The sequence below is a fragment of the Bos indicus genome, chromosome 6, assembly GCF_029378745.1.
Source record: "Bos indicus isolate NIAB-ARS_2022 breed Sahiwal x Tharparkar chromosome 6, NIAB-ARS_B.indTharparkar_mat_pri_1.0, whole genome shotgun sequence".
NCBI lineage: Eukaryota > Metazoa > Chordata > Mammalia > Artiodactyla > Bovidae > Bos > Bos indicus.
In genome coordinates, this window is record NC_091765.1 from 101,641,396 (window position 1) to 101,658,312 (window position 16,917).

At 38.5% G+C, this 16,917-nt stretch overlaps 1 protein-coding gene across 13 annotated transcripts in view; it reads right to left on the reverse strand.

The window, feature by feature from the left end:
- The window catches only part of MAPK10 (mitogen-activated protein kinase 10), a 623,107-nt gene that overhangs the window by 100,071 nt on the left and 506,119 nt on the right, over window positions 1-16,917 (reverse strand). For 12 of the 13 annotated variants that reach the window (XM_070791731.1, XM_070791729.1, XM_070791732.1 and 9 more), the window contains 5 exons: window positions 9,506-9,635; window positions 4,567-4,625; window positions 3,658-3,796; window positions 2,791-2,956; window positions 226-297 (listed from right to left, as the gene is read on the reverse strand). In XM_070791731.1, the coding sequence (XP_070647832.1) occupies window positions 226-297; window positions 2,791-2,956; window positions 3,658-3,796; window positions 4,567-4,625; window positions 9,506-9,635 (566 nt within the window). The remainder of the gene's footprint in view (window positions 1-225; window positions 298-2,790; window positions 2,957-3,657; window positions 3,797-4,566; window positions 4,626-9,505; window positions 9,636-16,917) is intronic. The other variant, XM_019963057.2, reaches the window with a different exon arrangement.

Here is a 16,917-nt window from a genome sequence, read left to right on the forward strand (position 1 = left end):
AATTTAAGGAAAAAAAAACATCAAAAATGTAATTAAACTATTGAGATAGGTAATCTTCAGTACTGGTCAGATTATAGAAATAATCACTTTTTTTTTTTTTTTAATCGCAGTTACACCACTTACCCAACTTTTTGCTTCTATCTTTACTCTCCTGGTAAAATCATTATGTGTTTAAAGGGAGAGAGAACAAAACAGGTAAAGCTGCAGCAAAAGGTACAAGGATACAGTCCCTTCCTGGAAACAGGATTTTGTGGCGAACCATTTCTCCCATAATGCATCCCACAGACCATATATCCACTAGAACAGGAGAGAGGGAGGTGAAGAAAAGGGAGGAAAGTAAAGTTAACTAAGATAATTGATCTCTGAAGGAGGAGGAAAAAGAACAGTTTGATTAGAAGGTACAAATTTTTGTCTCCCACCAAAAGTTGGTCAAAAAAGGTGAATTAAAACCAGCACTGGAATGTGACATAAACGATGTCTAGTAGAACTCAAGCTTTAAAAATTACTTTGTGGTGCCTTAGATTTTCCTTCAGTGCCTTAAGGTGGTAACGTGGACAAGCACCAGTTTAACCAAACTTATCTCCATGTCAGGTGACACAGCTCAAAGCCACCAAAGGGTTTTCAACGTCATTCTCTGGAGGGAGAGAAATTAATCTCAATCAACTCTTAGGGGTGGCTATTTCCATTTTCTATTCTACCCAATTACATGGAATAAGCCAACTAGAGATCATCTTTTTTTGGTCCAAATCCAAGAAACTAGGAAACGGCTGAAACTATGGTTTGAAGGCAGAAGTATTAGTGACTTCTTTTACTAATTCAAAATATATTTTAATCACTTGAGAAATGTTGGCCTCTCTTATTTATGAAAAACAACACTGCTATTTTGAATTATAGATAATAAAATAATTTAAGAAGAATAAAAAAACACTGAAAATTTAATTAAGTCCTGATATTCAGGACTTAGTTTTTCCTTCAGAAGTTATTCTTATAAATATCAGTTTGAGTTCCTTTTTGATATATCTCAAGAAAAAAGATGTATAATTAATTTGCACAGGTATAAAGGAGTCATGAAGGAAACAGAGTATTAATGGTGTTAAAAAGTTGTTAAGCACGTATGTCGGTTTCTCAGTTGCCATGCTTGTTAACGAAACATACTTCACCTTCTCCTACTAATCTTTACCCTCTTCCAACTCGCTTTTTAGTAAGGATGAAGGGAATTGGGCAAAAACATTAGGCTAAAACGCTCCTTGAGGAAGGAAGGCAGGGTTCGGTGCACAGGAGAGCTGGCATGCCTGATGTGGGAGCAAGCAGGTTTTGTGCGTGATAACCCTCATCCCACTCGTGGGTGAGAGCAGCACAAGGGTGGTAGATATGCTTTCTCCACGGGTCCAGAGAAGCCAAAAATCTGAGGCAGAAACTTGCAATCCTGTCTAGTAAGGGAAGGACAAGGGATGCAGTCACATGCCATCTGTGTTCAGCAAAGATCTGAAAATCATTAATAGCAAATTCAGACTCCCCTACAGATTTTTGTAGATTCTTGAATTTTTTTAATTGGTTCCCACTTTGATTTTTTTTTAAATATGAAGAATGTATACAACCATCTGCTTTTCCAAATAAGTTAGATGTAGTATTGCCTTGGAACAGGATTAGATTTTTTTCCTCCTCCAAGTCAAAAGGAAACAGAACTCTGCCACTGCTCACCACAGTTAAGCCTGACCTTCCTGAGAACTTTTTCGCTTCCTCTGAACAAATGCACAAAAGAACTGGCTCTCCTCTAATCTGGAAGGAGCACAAGAAATTTTTCAAAATTTTGGTGGCCAGGAAATTTTCATAAAAGTACTCTGTAACACCTACACATAAAAATACAATGATAATTATTTCTATAGAACTTACACCTTTCCAATAACTTAATAGAATAAAGTCTCAAAACAAGTATGAAAGGTATATTAAGTATACATATACAATTCTACTTTAAAACAGTTTTAATTCCTGAATATATTGGATTTTTTTTAATACACCTCATTACTTGTTAGGGCTAATCCTTCAAAATAATATACTGCAGTGCTTTCTAATAAGAATTTTTATAAATCCTCATTTTAATAAAATCAAATTGTAATGTATTTTAAAGATTCTTTCTACCTTTTCTTTGCAAGTGTTTATGAATACTACATTTTCTTTATGAAAGCAGCAGTGTAAAATTTAATATTATTCTCTCTGTATGGTTTCAGAATTTATAAAAGCTTACCAGGTAATTACTACCTTAACTATTACTTACAGAACAGTACGTATCCAACTTGAACAATTTGGATTATTCTAAAATGACTATGCATTAAGCATGTGTGAAGATTCTTGCTCCAAGGATTTGTGGTATCCTTTTGTTTGTCTTTTCCTAGGACTAGAGACACCAGTTTAAGACATGACATAAAGCCAAATGGTAAAATGCAATAGATGGATTTCTTCCCGTTTATATTCACTGTGAGTTGAGCTGCCTTCTAAATACCAGTGTTTCTGAATATCTACAGCACGTGTGCTCATCTGTATCCATACGACTGTTTAATCAGACTCTATTTATAATTCTTTTGAGTTATAACATTTCAATGTTCTAGTTATGCGTGCTTCTCAGAAGCATCCTTCATGTTGATTCTTCTGAGTAGTAATTTTTGAAAACCTCTGACTATGAAGGCTGGTAGCCCTATTTTTAAACATTCACATACGTGGGAGGGAGCACTGCTCTTGACACACTTAGTTTCTTTGCAGTTTCTGTGGCTGCTGCTCAAGAGGCGTCCTTACCGTTCTCCTTGTAGCCCATTCCCAGAATGACCTCGGGGGCCCGGTAATAACGTGTTACCACGTAGGGAGTCATCATGAAGCTTGTGCCTGCTGTTCTGGCCAGCCCAAAGTCTAGGATTTTCAATGTACAATCAGACTTGACTACAATGTTACTTGGTTTTAAGTCCTGACAACAAGAACAAGAGAAGAAATTAAAAACGAACATCAAATGGCCCATGTGACGTCCACCTACTCAATCAACACGGCAGTCTTGCAATAGCACTGATGGGCTTTCCCACTGGCTGTAGAGCCCTAGGTGAAGCCAAAGAGTACTGCCCCAAGGAAGCTTAAGATTAGGTTTGGGATTTTTTGTTTTAATATCCTCAGAAAGTTTTTTAAACCCAGAAGATAACTGCATCATTTTTACAATTTTTGGCTCATGTTGGGAAGAGGTTTTTAGGGGGAAAAAAAAAAAATCATTGATTGTCATCTGTTAGGTTTCTCTTTACAGCAACATAAGCCTTTGAGTTTATATTTCATTTCTAGGCCTGACAGAAGAGCAGATCAGGGCGGCTGTCTTTATGGAACCAGAAACAAACAGTGGGAATGAGTTGTCTTGTTTCAGCTGCACCTATGACCTCTGCCAATCAGAGTTTCTGAGAAGGCTCATAAGCTGACTTTCAGTGAGCTGAAACAAAATGTTAAACAAAATGAGCTAGCGTGCTGAAGTCTCCTCTGACACGTTAGTGAGCTATATGCTTATTCTACAGTAAAATAAATGAGGAAGTACATTATATTTACCCAAGCTCCCCTACCTGAAGAACGTAATCTACAGCTGCCCTTTGTCTTCTCCACAAGCAACTTTATAATTCTGGACTGTGTTCTTACCCTGTGAATAATCCCAGCAGAGTGAAGGTGCTTGATGCCACACAACATTTGGTAGAGCAGGTAAGACATTCGCTCGTGGTCTAACTCCATCTGAATCACCTGACACAAGTTAGCATCCATCAGCTCCATGACTAAGTAACTGCAGGGTAAATCCGCAGTGTTAGTTTCAAATCACAAGGCCCACGGAGTCCTTCAAACAAGTCAGAATCCTCTCCTAAATCTCTAACTCTTCCACATTTCCCAGCTCCACCTCTGACTGAACTAAGAATATGAAAAACTTGCAAGTATTGCATGCGTGACAGCCGTGGTAACCCTACCACAAAGGTAGCATTTATGGGTGTGTGGTTTCTGTTTGTGTAGTTTCTCCCTTCGTTTTGTTCTCAACTTTACCCTGAATTCCCTGAACTCTTTCCTGAGTATTAATATTACAAATAAGAAAAAAAATTCAGAATAGAATTTTCCATTAAATGCAGTGTATCTGTGTTAAAAAAGACAACATGCTATGATTCACTTAGAGTCACTATATTCCTGGTAATTTTTTTGCACAAAATCCAAGACACCACAAAAATAGATTAAGGATGATTTTTTTTTATCATGTCCACTATTAATATTTCTCAAAGTGAACTGACTCATTCTAGAAAGCTCACAAAATACATTAAAAATAAATAAAGAATAAATAGCAAGCCTTCCTGGATTCTGATTGAACCAAGAACACAGGACAAAAAAACGCAAAGAACCAGAAAATAGCGGAACTGTCTTTCCAGGAAGAAACACCATAAAATGAGACTTTCGGGATCCCTTTCATTTGCTGCCAGTTCTTAAGGGATTTCACTCATTTGACTCCTGTCAACGTCACTTGTGTTATTTGGATGTTATACTCCCGCTTCCTTCATGAGTTGTGTTACTTACACATCTTGGAACTCCTCCAGTGTTTTCTGGGGTGTGAAGACATTTAATAAACTAATAATCTGAGAAGAGACAGTGGGATGGGAGGAGAGAAAGAAAAAGGGAGAAAAATAATTATTTGAAAAGCATATTTAAACAAGTACTTATTCCGCTCAAAGTCACATATTAGTACTATGATGGAAATAGAAAAGTTGGAAGATTTTTCTAGAACTGTCTCATAGAAAACTGTACTCAGAAAGGATATATGATCCGTCTTCGGTTAAAATGCAATTAAAAAGCTCAAATTCTTAAGCAGAAGAGTCAGAGAAGATACATAATTGTGGTATTGCTCTAGAGTGTGGTGGTTCTCCTTGGTAAATACAAGGTGGTAATATAATTAAACAAAAAAGGAGAAAAAACCACGTAAGGAAAGTTAAGCATCAGTGAAATACCCAGCAGGACTGGCAAGGCTATGTGAGGGGGTTGTGCATGCTAAATTGCTTCAGTGGTGTCCAACTCTCTGTGACCCCAAGGCCTGTAGCCTGCCAGGCTCCTCTGTCCATGGGATTCTTCAGGCACGAATACTGGAGTGGGTTGCCATCCTACTCCAGGGGATCTTCCCAACCCAGGGATTGAAGCAGCATCTCTTATGGGTTCTTCACCACTAGTGCTACCTGGGAAGCCCATGTCTTCCTCCAAAGGAAAAGTTTGCTTTCTATGTCAAGGAGATGTTCTAAGTCAAGATTTTTTTGTGTGTTGTTACTTTAGTTTCTTTTGCTCCTACTTCCTTCACACTCCAATACTATTTAAACTAAAACCCCAATGGTATGTGTGGGGAAAGGTATGTCTTACATGATATCAATGATGAATTTAAAGGCAAATGTATTTTTAAAGTTATTAAAATTCTGCTTTTTGAATTTTTTCTCCTGCTTTAGTTATTTAATATATTAGATAGTAAATAGAATAAGTAAACTTTAAAAGGAAAAAACCTTTGTCTTACGCAACTCAATTGCATACATAAGTTGCTCAAAATTTTCTTTCAGCTAAATATCCTGTATTAATGTGTCAGTGGGAAATAAAACCATAGAAAGCAATACTCTACTCATAAAATGGATGCAACCATTTCACAAAAACAAGTGGAAGATTTATACATCTTTAAAACATGAACTAATGAATTTCAATAAAGTTCAATAAGTGGTACACAAACAAGAAGTAATAAACAAAATGATTTTCAACATCTGAGGAATGCAGTCAATTTAGGGAATGATTTAGGTCTTCAGTAGTTTTCATTTGTTGATAAATTACTGAAAAAAATCACAATACTATCCAATGCATATATATATATATATATATATATATATATATATATATATATATATATGTAGAGCCTGGTGGTCCACAGTCCATGGGGTCGCAGAGTTGGACATGACTGAAGAGAGTTAGCACACATGCACAGATATATATACATGGCAATGGTTGTATCAAAAACAAGACTATCTATTCTGAAGCAGCCTTGCAGTATGGAATATGCATATAGAAACAATATAGTTTCACAATATTTTCAAACTTGTGATTAAAGTGCTTTGTTATTCTGTATACTTAGTTATGGTTTGTGTTGAAAAATGTCTCCAGATCTCTTTGGAACATATATTGTGAGCCTGTTTTTATATTACTTCATCAATCTTAGAAAGTAATTTATTTTGCGTGTGTGCCAAGTTGATTCAGTCATGTCAGATTCTTTGCGACCCTACAAATTATAGCTCACCAGGCTCCTCTGTCCATGGGATTCTCCAGGCAAGAATTCTGGAGTGGGTTGCCATGCCCTTCTCCAGGGGATTTTCCCGATCGAACAATTTATTTTAATATTTGTTCAAATGAAAACATCAGCAACTATGTATAGGACACACACACATAAAATTCATACAAACAACTCTTAAAGATGAAAAAGTGCTAATCGATATTATCTGGTGAATAGATAATCTAGATAATCTAAATTTATCTAGAAAATAGCATTACCATTTTAAATAGATCGAGGTTGATTACTTTAAAGGTAAATTCCCAACTATATATTATTGTATTCCTTTTTACCATGCCCTTGTAACACCTTCATTATGTTTGATTTTCCTTTGAGAATTTCTCCTCTGTTCTTCCTTTTATCCCTTGTAAATCCTAATTCTTATTAATAACCAATTAAAAATCTTGTCTTTAGAAACAGATCATCACAGGTATTTCCATTTTAGTTCGACCGTGTTCAGGCAGGAATCTGATTTGGTTGCTTTTTATTCTAGCATCTTAAGCTGCACAAATATGAATCAATGACCCCACTATCATACCAGCAATCACTTCCTAGAAGGGTGTTCATTTTCTAAACAGATTGTCTTCTTTATTATTAAAATTTTAATTGGCATAATTTCAATATTTTACATTACTTCCCACAGCATTAACAGAGTTCTGCATTCTGACTGCATTTAGTTAGTATTATAAGCACTACTGTAGAATTTACATTTAGTTGTAAGTGAACTTCCTCTCTATTAACAAGTTCTAGAAATTTATTTCCATAGACTTATATACATACATATATACAAACCTATTTACATACACAGATAAATGGAGTAGCATATCAGATGCCATTTAAAATCATTATTTCAATTTGGAAATCCTTTTCAGGTATCATAAACACGAACCCCCATAGTCCAGTTAAGATTGGGGAATATGAGTCCCTCATATTGACAAAGTAAGCAGGACTTTCTCCACAATGTCTTTATTGCATTATAGGGGGTTGGAGGAAGGGTTGAAAGTGAAAGTGAAGTTGCTCAGTCGTGTCCCACTCTTTGCGACCCTGTGGACTGTAGCCTACCAGGCTCCGCCGTCCATGGGATAATCCAGGCAAGAATACTGGAGTGGGTTGCCATTTCCTTCTCCAGGGGATCTTCCCAATCCAGGGATTGAACCCAGGTCTCCCGCATTGCAGGCAGACGCTTTAACCTCTGAGCTACCAGGGAAGAAGGGTTAGGGAAATATAAATATACGAAAACAAAAACTACCAAAACTCGCCATGTAGTTGCTTCACCATTTGTGTCCATCCATCTCCCACTGCCTGTGGTATTTCTCATCCTCTTTGCTATCATAAAAATAGATTGCATTGATCATGTGGTTAATCTTGCTCCTGCCTTTACTTATCATACTCAAAGAACAAATTACATTAGTAGAATGATTTTTCTTAGGAATCATCCTTTCTGTCATCTCTATATTCCTTCCTAGAAGTATCATGTTCCTTGCCTGGCCAAACTAGAGATGGGCTCACACTTCATAAAATTTCTCTTTCTTAGAGGCCTTTCCTGCTCAACCTATTTATAAAAGAGTTACCCTATCCACTCTGTACTGACCAGTAGTTTTTTTTTTTTTTTTTGACCAGTATTTTTTATCTTCCTTCTTTGCTTTGTTTTACTTGATAGACATTCTATACATAGATATGCCTATTTTGCAGACTGCCTTTCTCTCCTCAGTCGAACATGAGCATCACTTGGGCAGTGACTGGTCTCTCTTATCTTCACTGCTGTATTCTTAGCATCTAGAGCACAATCTGTACCTGGCACTGTTATTCAGTTAACAAGTATTTGTCAAGTGACTGAATTAAAAACTCATTAGAGTAGAGTAATAGAGGAAAAAAGGAACACTATCATTGGGCCTAAATCCATATATTTTTATTTCAAATATCTTTCAGCTATATACACTCATATATTTGCTTCTACTTAGCACCTTATGACAAATTCACCTATTTATAAAGTGTACTCATAATTTCATATATTCTGTGATTTGATTCATACTCAAGAAAAATTTTGTAAGCAGTTAAATTACAGTTTTATAGTAATAATCTATTTTATTACATGTTTATATGTAACAAAATATACACTATATTTATTACGATTTATTTATTAATATTATCTTTATTAAAAGAAGAATTATCTCCCATTTATCCTTACTAAGAAGAACGGGAGCACAGAAAGAATTCTAGAGGCCTTTACTGGTGGTTGAAGATTATACTCTGAAGTGAAGAAAGCTCTGTTGTAATGGTCCTCCCTACTGAGTTTAAATGCAAAATGCTTTTATTTTTTGTGGCTGCCCTGCAAGACGTGGGATCTTAGTTCTCCACTGCAGTCTTAAGCACAGAGTCTTAACCACTTGACCTCCAAAGAAGTCCCTGAGCAATGTTCTTGAACAAACCTGTTCTGAATGCTCTGCAGATATGTCTCTGCACCTTGCCCCATCCTACCAAAAGCAAGATGCCAAAGCACAGTATATACACTGAACGGTTGGAGACCACTGCCAGACTATAGCTAAAAGTAAAAGGAGACAAAAATCTTCACCTGTTAATAATTACATTTAAATTATCATAAAGAAATATAGCGTATTGTTCTTTAAGATATTTTTGGTTTTTGGTTTTTTTGGAGGGTTTTTTTTTTTCTGGAAATGTGTTAAGTTTTCTGGTTAATCTAGAGTAAGAAAACCAAATATGGTTAATTTTTTAAATTAATTATTTTAATTGGAGGCTAATTACTTTACAATACTGTGGGTTTTGCCATACACTGACATGAATCAGCCACTGGTGTACATGTGTCCCCTATTCCGAAGCCCCTCCCACCACCCTCCCCATCCCATCCCTCTGTGTTTTCCCCGCGCACTGGCTTTGAGTGCCCTGTTTCACGCATCCAACGGTTAATTTCTTAACAGGGAAATATCTATCCAATTCAGTCCCTCCATGCCATATGGTTTTCAGATGATTTTTAAGCAGAAAGCTACCATGAGGACAATGAAAGCAAATGTAGCATATGGGCAGGATAAACAATCTTAAGAGGCAAAAATTGCCAAGTAAAGAAAGCTTTTCCCACTCAAGTTGGCATACTGATCTTCTTTTCCCAATCTCACCACCTCCCACCACCAGCAGTTTAAAATACCAACTCACGTTTTTATGATTCACACACTTCATGAGGACCAGCTCCCGGTAGGCTCTCTTGGCATGCGTTTGGTTCTGAAAGGGTCTGCTGAGCTTCTTAATGGCCACATTTCTGTCAAGAACAGCATCATACGCAGCGCTGCAGAGACCCAAGAGCAATCCGGAATTAAGAACAAAGGAGCCCTTACAGTTCCTACCTACTGAGCTAAGGGTATGGATAAGGAAAATATCAGTTTGGAACCCTACTCAAATACCTGCTTCTCAAGGCACATGTCAATCAACTGTAAATAAAGACATAAGAGTGACTAGTATAGAAACCTTCTACTTGCTAGGAAAATAAAAAGGGCTTCTTGCCAAGAAAACAGCATGTAATTGCATCAATGAGTGGGGGATAAAAGAAGAAAGAAAAGTCCTCAACTTTCTCACTAGCCACGTGACTGTGGCAAGTCATTTAATCTCCAGTGGCTTGAATTTCTCATCTATTAATATGTGATATTTAGCTATAAAACTTTATTGTTCTTTGATTATTTTAAGTAGACATTCATTCTTTCCCCATTCACAGGAACCAGTTTTTAAGGCATGATGCTAATTGCCTTGAATGCACAGGTGGGCTGATGTTCCAAGTGCACTCATTAATGATAACAGAGCTTGAAATACAGAATGTAATCAGAGAGAATTTCAGAAGCATAAATAACTTCATTTAAATACAAAGACAGAAATGAATGCTACTAACATTGAAGCTTTCAAACCATTTGAGAATAATTTACCATGCTTTATGTTTCTGCCATACTCAAAGTATATGGGTCTAGGGGTCAATGAGGAAGTGAGTCTCTTCTTGCTATTACATCTAATTAGACCACTTACAAAGTTTTTCCATCCCGGCAAATTTGGATTGTACTAGATTTTCTCTTATTTGCCAGAAGGAAGGCAGTAACCAGTATCCTACTGATCTATTGTATTGGAAGTGACATTAACCATGTAGAGCTCCAGTCTCTACACTAAAAGATAAAGAAAATAATTCCTGTGTTGCAGGATGACAGACTTACAAGATAATTTTGGACACAGCCTTAGAGTTCATCTGGTCCATGCCTGCATTTATACTTATTCCTCTCCAAAATATCTTCATCAAATTTTGACCAGTCTCTGCTTGAGCAGCTTCAAAAACCTGGGCTCCTTGACAAAAAGGCAGCCCATTCTGTCGTTGGACAACTTCAAGGGTTAGAAATGTAATCATTCTAATGAACAGAATTGTCTCCGTGATTTCTATTAACTACGTTCAGCCTTGCCTTCCAAGGCAACTCAAAATAAAGTCCTCCCTTTTTATCATGCTGTGCTGTGTTGTGCTTAGTGGCTCAGCTGTTCCCGACTCTTTGAGACCCTATGGACTATAGCTCACCAGGCTCCTCTGTCCATGGAATTCTCCAGGCAAGAATACTGGAGTGGGTTGCTGTGCCCTCCTCCAGGACTTTTCATCATGACAGACCTATAATGACTGAAATCTACTAAAGACCCTACTCAATCTCTGGCCTAATCTATAAGCACTCAGTAAGCACTCAATAACTCTTAGCTTTCCTTCCTGCCCCCACCCCCTCCCACCTGCCAAGTATTTTCTTTCTTGAGCTAAATATCACCAATGTCCTACTCCATTTGTCAGAGTGTGATTTCAAGTCCTACTGCCATCTGGTCAGTTTCCGCCGAATATATTCCAGTCTGTCGATCTCTGAAAGTGATGTTGTTCCTCTAAGCATGTCATATCAGTGAAGAGTAGAGAAAGGCTAACTCCTTCATACATTCATTCTGTTGACAGTTAATACAGCTGAGTCTGTCCTAGCTCCTTTGATAAATGCCTCACACGCTATTGATTCACAGTGAACCTATGCTAATTAGAAACACTTTTTTTTTTAAAATCTTATGCTGCTATTTGACTCTGTCTTTAGCACTGGTACTTCTATTCTTGTGTTTGTTCTTGTTAACCTACCAATGGCAGCACAAGGAAAGGAAAGAGTCAAATGGGTCTTCATCTTATATGTAGTGTATAAGGGTAACAATGAGTCTGGAAATAGAGGAAGTGAAATTGCTTCCTGCAGATAAGAAATTGTATCAGCAGGAAACTGATCAGAACAGTCACCTTAAAGAGAAAGACTAAATTTAAAGTCAAAATAACTAAGGTCAAGTAATTAAAATATCTAAAGAAAGAATAGCAATTAGTTATGTCAGCCTAGGAAGGAGTTCAGTTCAGTTCAGTTCAGTCCCTCAGCCGTGTCCGACTCTTTGCAACCCCATGAATCGTAGCATGTCAGGCCTCCCTGTCCATCACCAACTCCTGGAGTTTATTCAAACTCATGTCCATTGAGTCAGTGATGCCATCCAGCCATCTCATCCTCTGTTGTCCCCTTCTCCTTCTGCCCCCAATCCCTCCCAGGATCAGGGTCTTTTCCAATGAGTCAACTCTTTGCATGAGGTGGCCAAAGTACTGGAGTTTCAGCTTCAACATCAGTCCTTCCAATGAACACCCAGGACTGGTCCCCTTTAGGATGGACTGGTTGGACCTCCTTGTAGTCCAAGGGACTCTCAAGAGTCTTCTCCAACACCACAGTTCAAAAGCATCAATTCTTCAGTGCTCAGCTTTCTTCACAGTCCAACTCTCACATCCATACATGACCACAGGAAAAACCATAGCCTTGACTAGACGGACCTCTGTTGGCAAAGTAATGTCTCTGCTTTTGAATATGCTATCTAGGTTGGTCATAATTTTCCTTCCAAGGAGTAAGCGTCTTTTAATTTTATGGCTGCAATCACCATCTGCAGTGATTTTGGAGCCCAGAAAAATAAAGTCTGACACTGTTTCCACTGTTTCCCATCTATTTATCATGCAGTGATGTGCCCAGATGCCATGATCATAGTTTTCTGAATGTTGAGCTTTAAGCCAACTTTTTCACTCTCCTCTTTCACTTTCATCAAGTGGCTTTTTAGTTCCTCTTCACTTTCTGCCATAAGGGTGGTGTCATCTGCATATCTGATGTTGTTGATATTTCTCCTGGAAATCTTGATTCCAGCTTGTGCTTCTTCCAGCCCAGTGTTTCTCATGATGTACTCTGCATAGAAGTTAAATAAGCAGGGTAACAATATACAGCCTTGATGTACTCCTTTTCCTATTTGGAACCAGTCTGTTGTTCCATGTCCAGTTCTAACTGTTGCTTCCTGACCTGCATACAGGTTTCTCAAGAGGCAGGTCAGGTGGTCTTGTATTCCCATCTCTTTAGAATTTTCCACAGTTTATTGTGATCCATACAGTCAAAGGCTTTGGCATAACCAATAAAGCAGAAATAGATGTTTTTCTGGAACTCTCTTGCTTTTTCCATGATCCAGTGGATGTTGGCAATTTATCTCTGGTTCCTCTGCCTTTTTGAAAACCAGCTTGAACATCTGGAAGTTCATAGTTCATGTATTGCTGAAGCCTGGCTTGGAGAATTCTGAGCATTACTTTACTAGCATGTGAGATGAGTGAAATTGTGCAGTAATTTGAGCATTCTTTGGCATTGCCTTTCTTTGGGATTGGAATGAAAACTGACTTTTTCCAGTCCTGTGGCCACTGCTGAGTTTTCTAAATTTGCTGGCATATTGAGTGCAGCACTTTCACAGCATCATCTTTCAGGATTTGAAATAGCTCAACTGGAATTCCATCACCTCCACTAGTTTTGTTTGTAGTGATGCTTTCTAAGGCCCACTTGATTTCACATTCCAGGATGTCTGGCTCTAGATGAGTGATCACAGCATTGTGATTGTCTGTGTCCTGAAGATCTTTTTTGTACAGTTCTTCTGTGTATTCTTGCCACCTCTTCTTAATATCTTCTGCTTCTGTTAGGTCCATACCATTTCTGTCCTTTATTGATCCCATCTTTGCATGAAATGTTCCCCTGGTATCTTTAATTTTCTTGAAGAGATCTCTAGTCTTTCCCATTCTGTTGTTTTCCTCTATTTCTTTGCACTGATCACTGAAGAAGGCTTTCTTATCTCTTCTTGCTATTCTTTGGAACTCTGCATTCAGATGCTTCTATCTTTCCTTTTCTCCTTTGCTTTTCACTTCCCTTCTTTTCACAGCTATCTGTAAGGCCTCCTCAGACAACCATTTTGCTTTTTTGCATTTCTTTTTCTTGGGGATGGTCTTGATCCCTGTCTCCTGTACAATGTCATGAACCTCCATCCATAGTTCACCAGGCACTCTTGTCTATCAGATCTCATCCCTTAAATCTATTTCTCATGTCCACTGTATCATCATAAGGGATTTGATTTAGGCCATACCTGAATGGTCTAGTGGTTTTCCCTACTTTCTTCAATTTAAGTCTGAATTTGGCAATAAAGAGTTCATGATCTGAGCCACAGTCAGCTCCTGGTCTCATTTTTGATTACTGTATAGAGCTTCTCCATCGCTTCTTCAGCGTTACTGGTTGGGACATAGGCTTGGATTACTGTGATATTGAATGATTTGCCTTGGAAATGAACAGAGATCATTCTGTCGTTTTTGAGATTGCAGCCAAGTACTGCATTTCGGACTCTTTTGTTGACTCTGATGGCTATTCCATTTCTTCTAAGGGATTCCTGCCCACAGTAGTAGATATAATGGTCATCTGAGTTAAATTCACCCATTCCAGTCCATTTCAGTTCGCTGATTGCTAAAATGTCGACATTCACTCTAGTCATCTCCTGTTTGACCACTTCCAATTTGCCTTGATTCATGGACCTAACATTCCAGGGAAGGAGTAAAAGAGGCAAATTCTGGCACTGCCTGGCAAAATAAATGCCTTCTGAGGTAGGGCTCTGGTGGCTCAGATGGTAAAGATTCTGCCTGAGGTGCAGAATCCTCCTCCAGTGCAGGAGACTGGGGTTTGACCTCTGGATTGGGAAGATCCCCTGGAGAAGGAAAGGGCAAGCCACTCCAGTATTCTTGCCTGGAGAATCCCATGGACAGAAGACCCTAGCGGGCTATAGTCCATGGGGTTGCAAAGAGTCAGACATGACTGAGCGACTAACACTGACTGACTGATGTTGGTCCAGGCATCCAGTCAGCCAGGTGGACATCCCCACTGTGGAAGTCATAGACCTAGGCCAGTTAGCAATCTAGTCTGTGTCTCCTTAGGCTGATTCTATCTTCTGCAGTTAAAATTCTGCTCATCAGGCTCTCCCTCAGACTCCTGCATGCAAGAAGTCCACCCATATTTGATTAGCTTGACTACTTTGAATTTCTTGTAATTTAAAAAACTGGCATCTGGTTTTAAGTGTGAGCCTTTAGTGAAGCTCATCAATGTGCGTTTGAGTCCCTGAGATACTGAACAGATCCTGCAACACCATAGGCCCATGTGGGATAACCGAGAAAATGTCACCTTCTGGGGATCTGGGCAGGTTCTGGCCAGTTTCTCCTAGAAGTGTTGTAAAGTTCTCTCTCCCTCTGGTACCTCTATTTGAAACAATTCTAGGTCTGAATCAGCACTGCCGCTTAATAGATGTGAAGTATGAGCAAGCCACTTACACTTTCTGAAATCAATGTCCTCATACTTAAAAATGGAGATAATAACAATCTGACAAGATTATAAGGAGTAAATGAGATGGTGATGTATCTACAGTACCTCGCTTAATGTGTGCCCTCGATAAACAATTACTATTATTATTTTTCAAGTCAATGTCTTCGTTACTTAGAGGAACAAAATCTGCCTCCATGTTGAATCTGTTTCTTGTACTTTAACCTTTGCTTCCCATTGCTTTTATTCACTAAAAAGATAATATCTATACATAATGGCCTGCCTCAGGGAACCCTGCCCCTCTGCCTGAAGGTTACACCAAAGTGTCTAGGAATAGCTAACCCATTTCTGACCTGTGAATGGCCACAGGAAAAAGAAATGAACACATCCCCTCCCAAGGCAGGCTATTCCAGGAGATATTTAAAAGACTTTAGGCCTTTTACTTTACTTCCTAACCTCCTCCACCTTTCCATTCTATTTAAGAAACTGGCATCCAGACCCCTGACAAGACAGTTATTTATTTTGAGACACTAGTCTGCCATCTTCTCGGTCTGCTGGCTTTCTGAACAAAATCGCTATTCCTTGCCTCAACACCTCATCTCCCAATTTTATTAGCCTGTCATACAGTGAGCAAAGTGAGCTTAATAATATCCTTGCTAGAGTCATTGTGTGATTGTAGGGTAGGATAAAATATATAGAGATATATCATTCTTTTTTATATTTATGTGTTATAATTGGATAGGTATAATATCTACTAATTAGCAATTTTTAATCTTTCTATTAATTACAAATCAGTTATACTACCATCTTGACCACATATCACAATTTTGTCCCATGATATAAAAGTCTGGGACAAAAGCTTTGTTAAAATCCAGATACATCATAGCCATACAGTTCCATTACCTACCACTTTAATAAGCTATTTGCTGTGATTTATTTTTAATGAAACCCCTATTCTCAATGATCACTACATCCTTTCTCAATGGCTCACAGGTTTTCTTTTCTAACTAATGCTAGAGCCAATGTCAAGTTCAACACATATCTCTTATGTGTTTTTTTCTTCCTTCTAGAGAAATAAGAATGTTTGCCTATCTATGGTTGTATGGAACATGGTAGTTTGGCTCACTGAACTTCCACTTAACCCCATGAATCATGCCTTCCTATACTGAAGAGAAAATGAAGATCATGGCATCTGGTCCCATCACTTCATGGGAAATAGATGGGGGAACAGTGGAAACAGTGTCAGACTTTATTTTGGGGGGCTCCAAAATCACTGCAGATGGTGACTGCAGCCATGAAATTAAAAGACACTTACTCCTTGGAAGGAAAGTTATGACCAACCTAGATAGCATATTCAAAAACAGAGACATTACTTTGCCAACAAAGGTCCGTCTAGTCAAGGCTCTGGTTTTTCCTGTGGTCATGTATGGATGTGAGAGTTGGACTGTGAAGAAGGCTGAGCACTGAAGAATTGATGCTTTTGAACTGTGCTGTTGGAGAAGACTCTTGAGAGTCCCTTGGACTTCATGGGGATCCAACCAGTCCATTCTAAAGGAGATCAGCCCTGGGATTTCTTTGGAAGGAATGATGCTAAAGCTGAAACTCCAGTACTTTGGCCACCTCATGCAAAGTGTTGACTCATTGGAAAAGACTCTGATGCTGGGAGGGATTTGGGGCAGGAGGAGAAGGGGACAACAGAGGATGAGATGGCTGGATGGCATCACTGACTCGATGGACCTGAATCCGAGTGAACTCCGGGAGTTGGTGATGGACAGGGAGGCCTGGTGTGCTGCGATTCATGGGGTCGCAAAGAGTCAGACACGACTGAGCGACTGAACTGAACTGAACTGATACTGAAGAGACTTGAAAGACACACATGCTATTCCCAGAAGCTTTTGCAGCTGG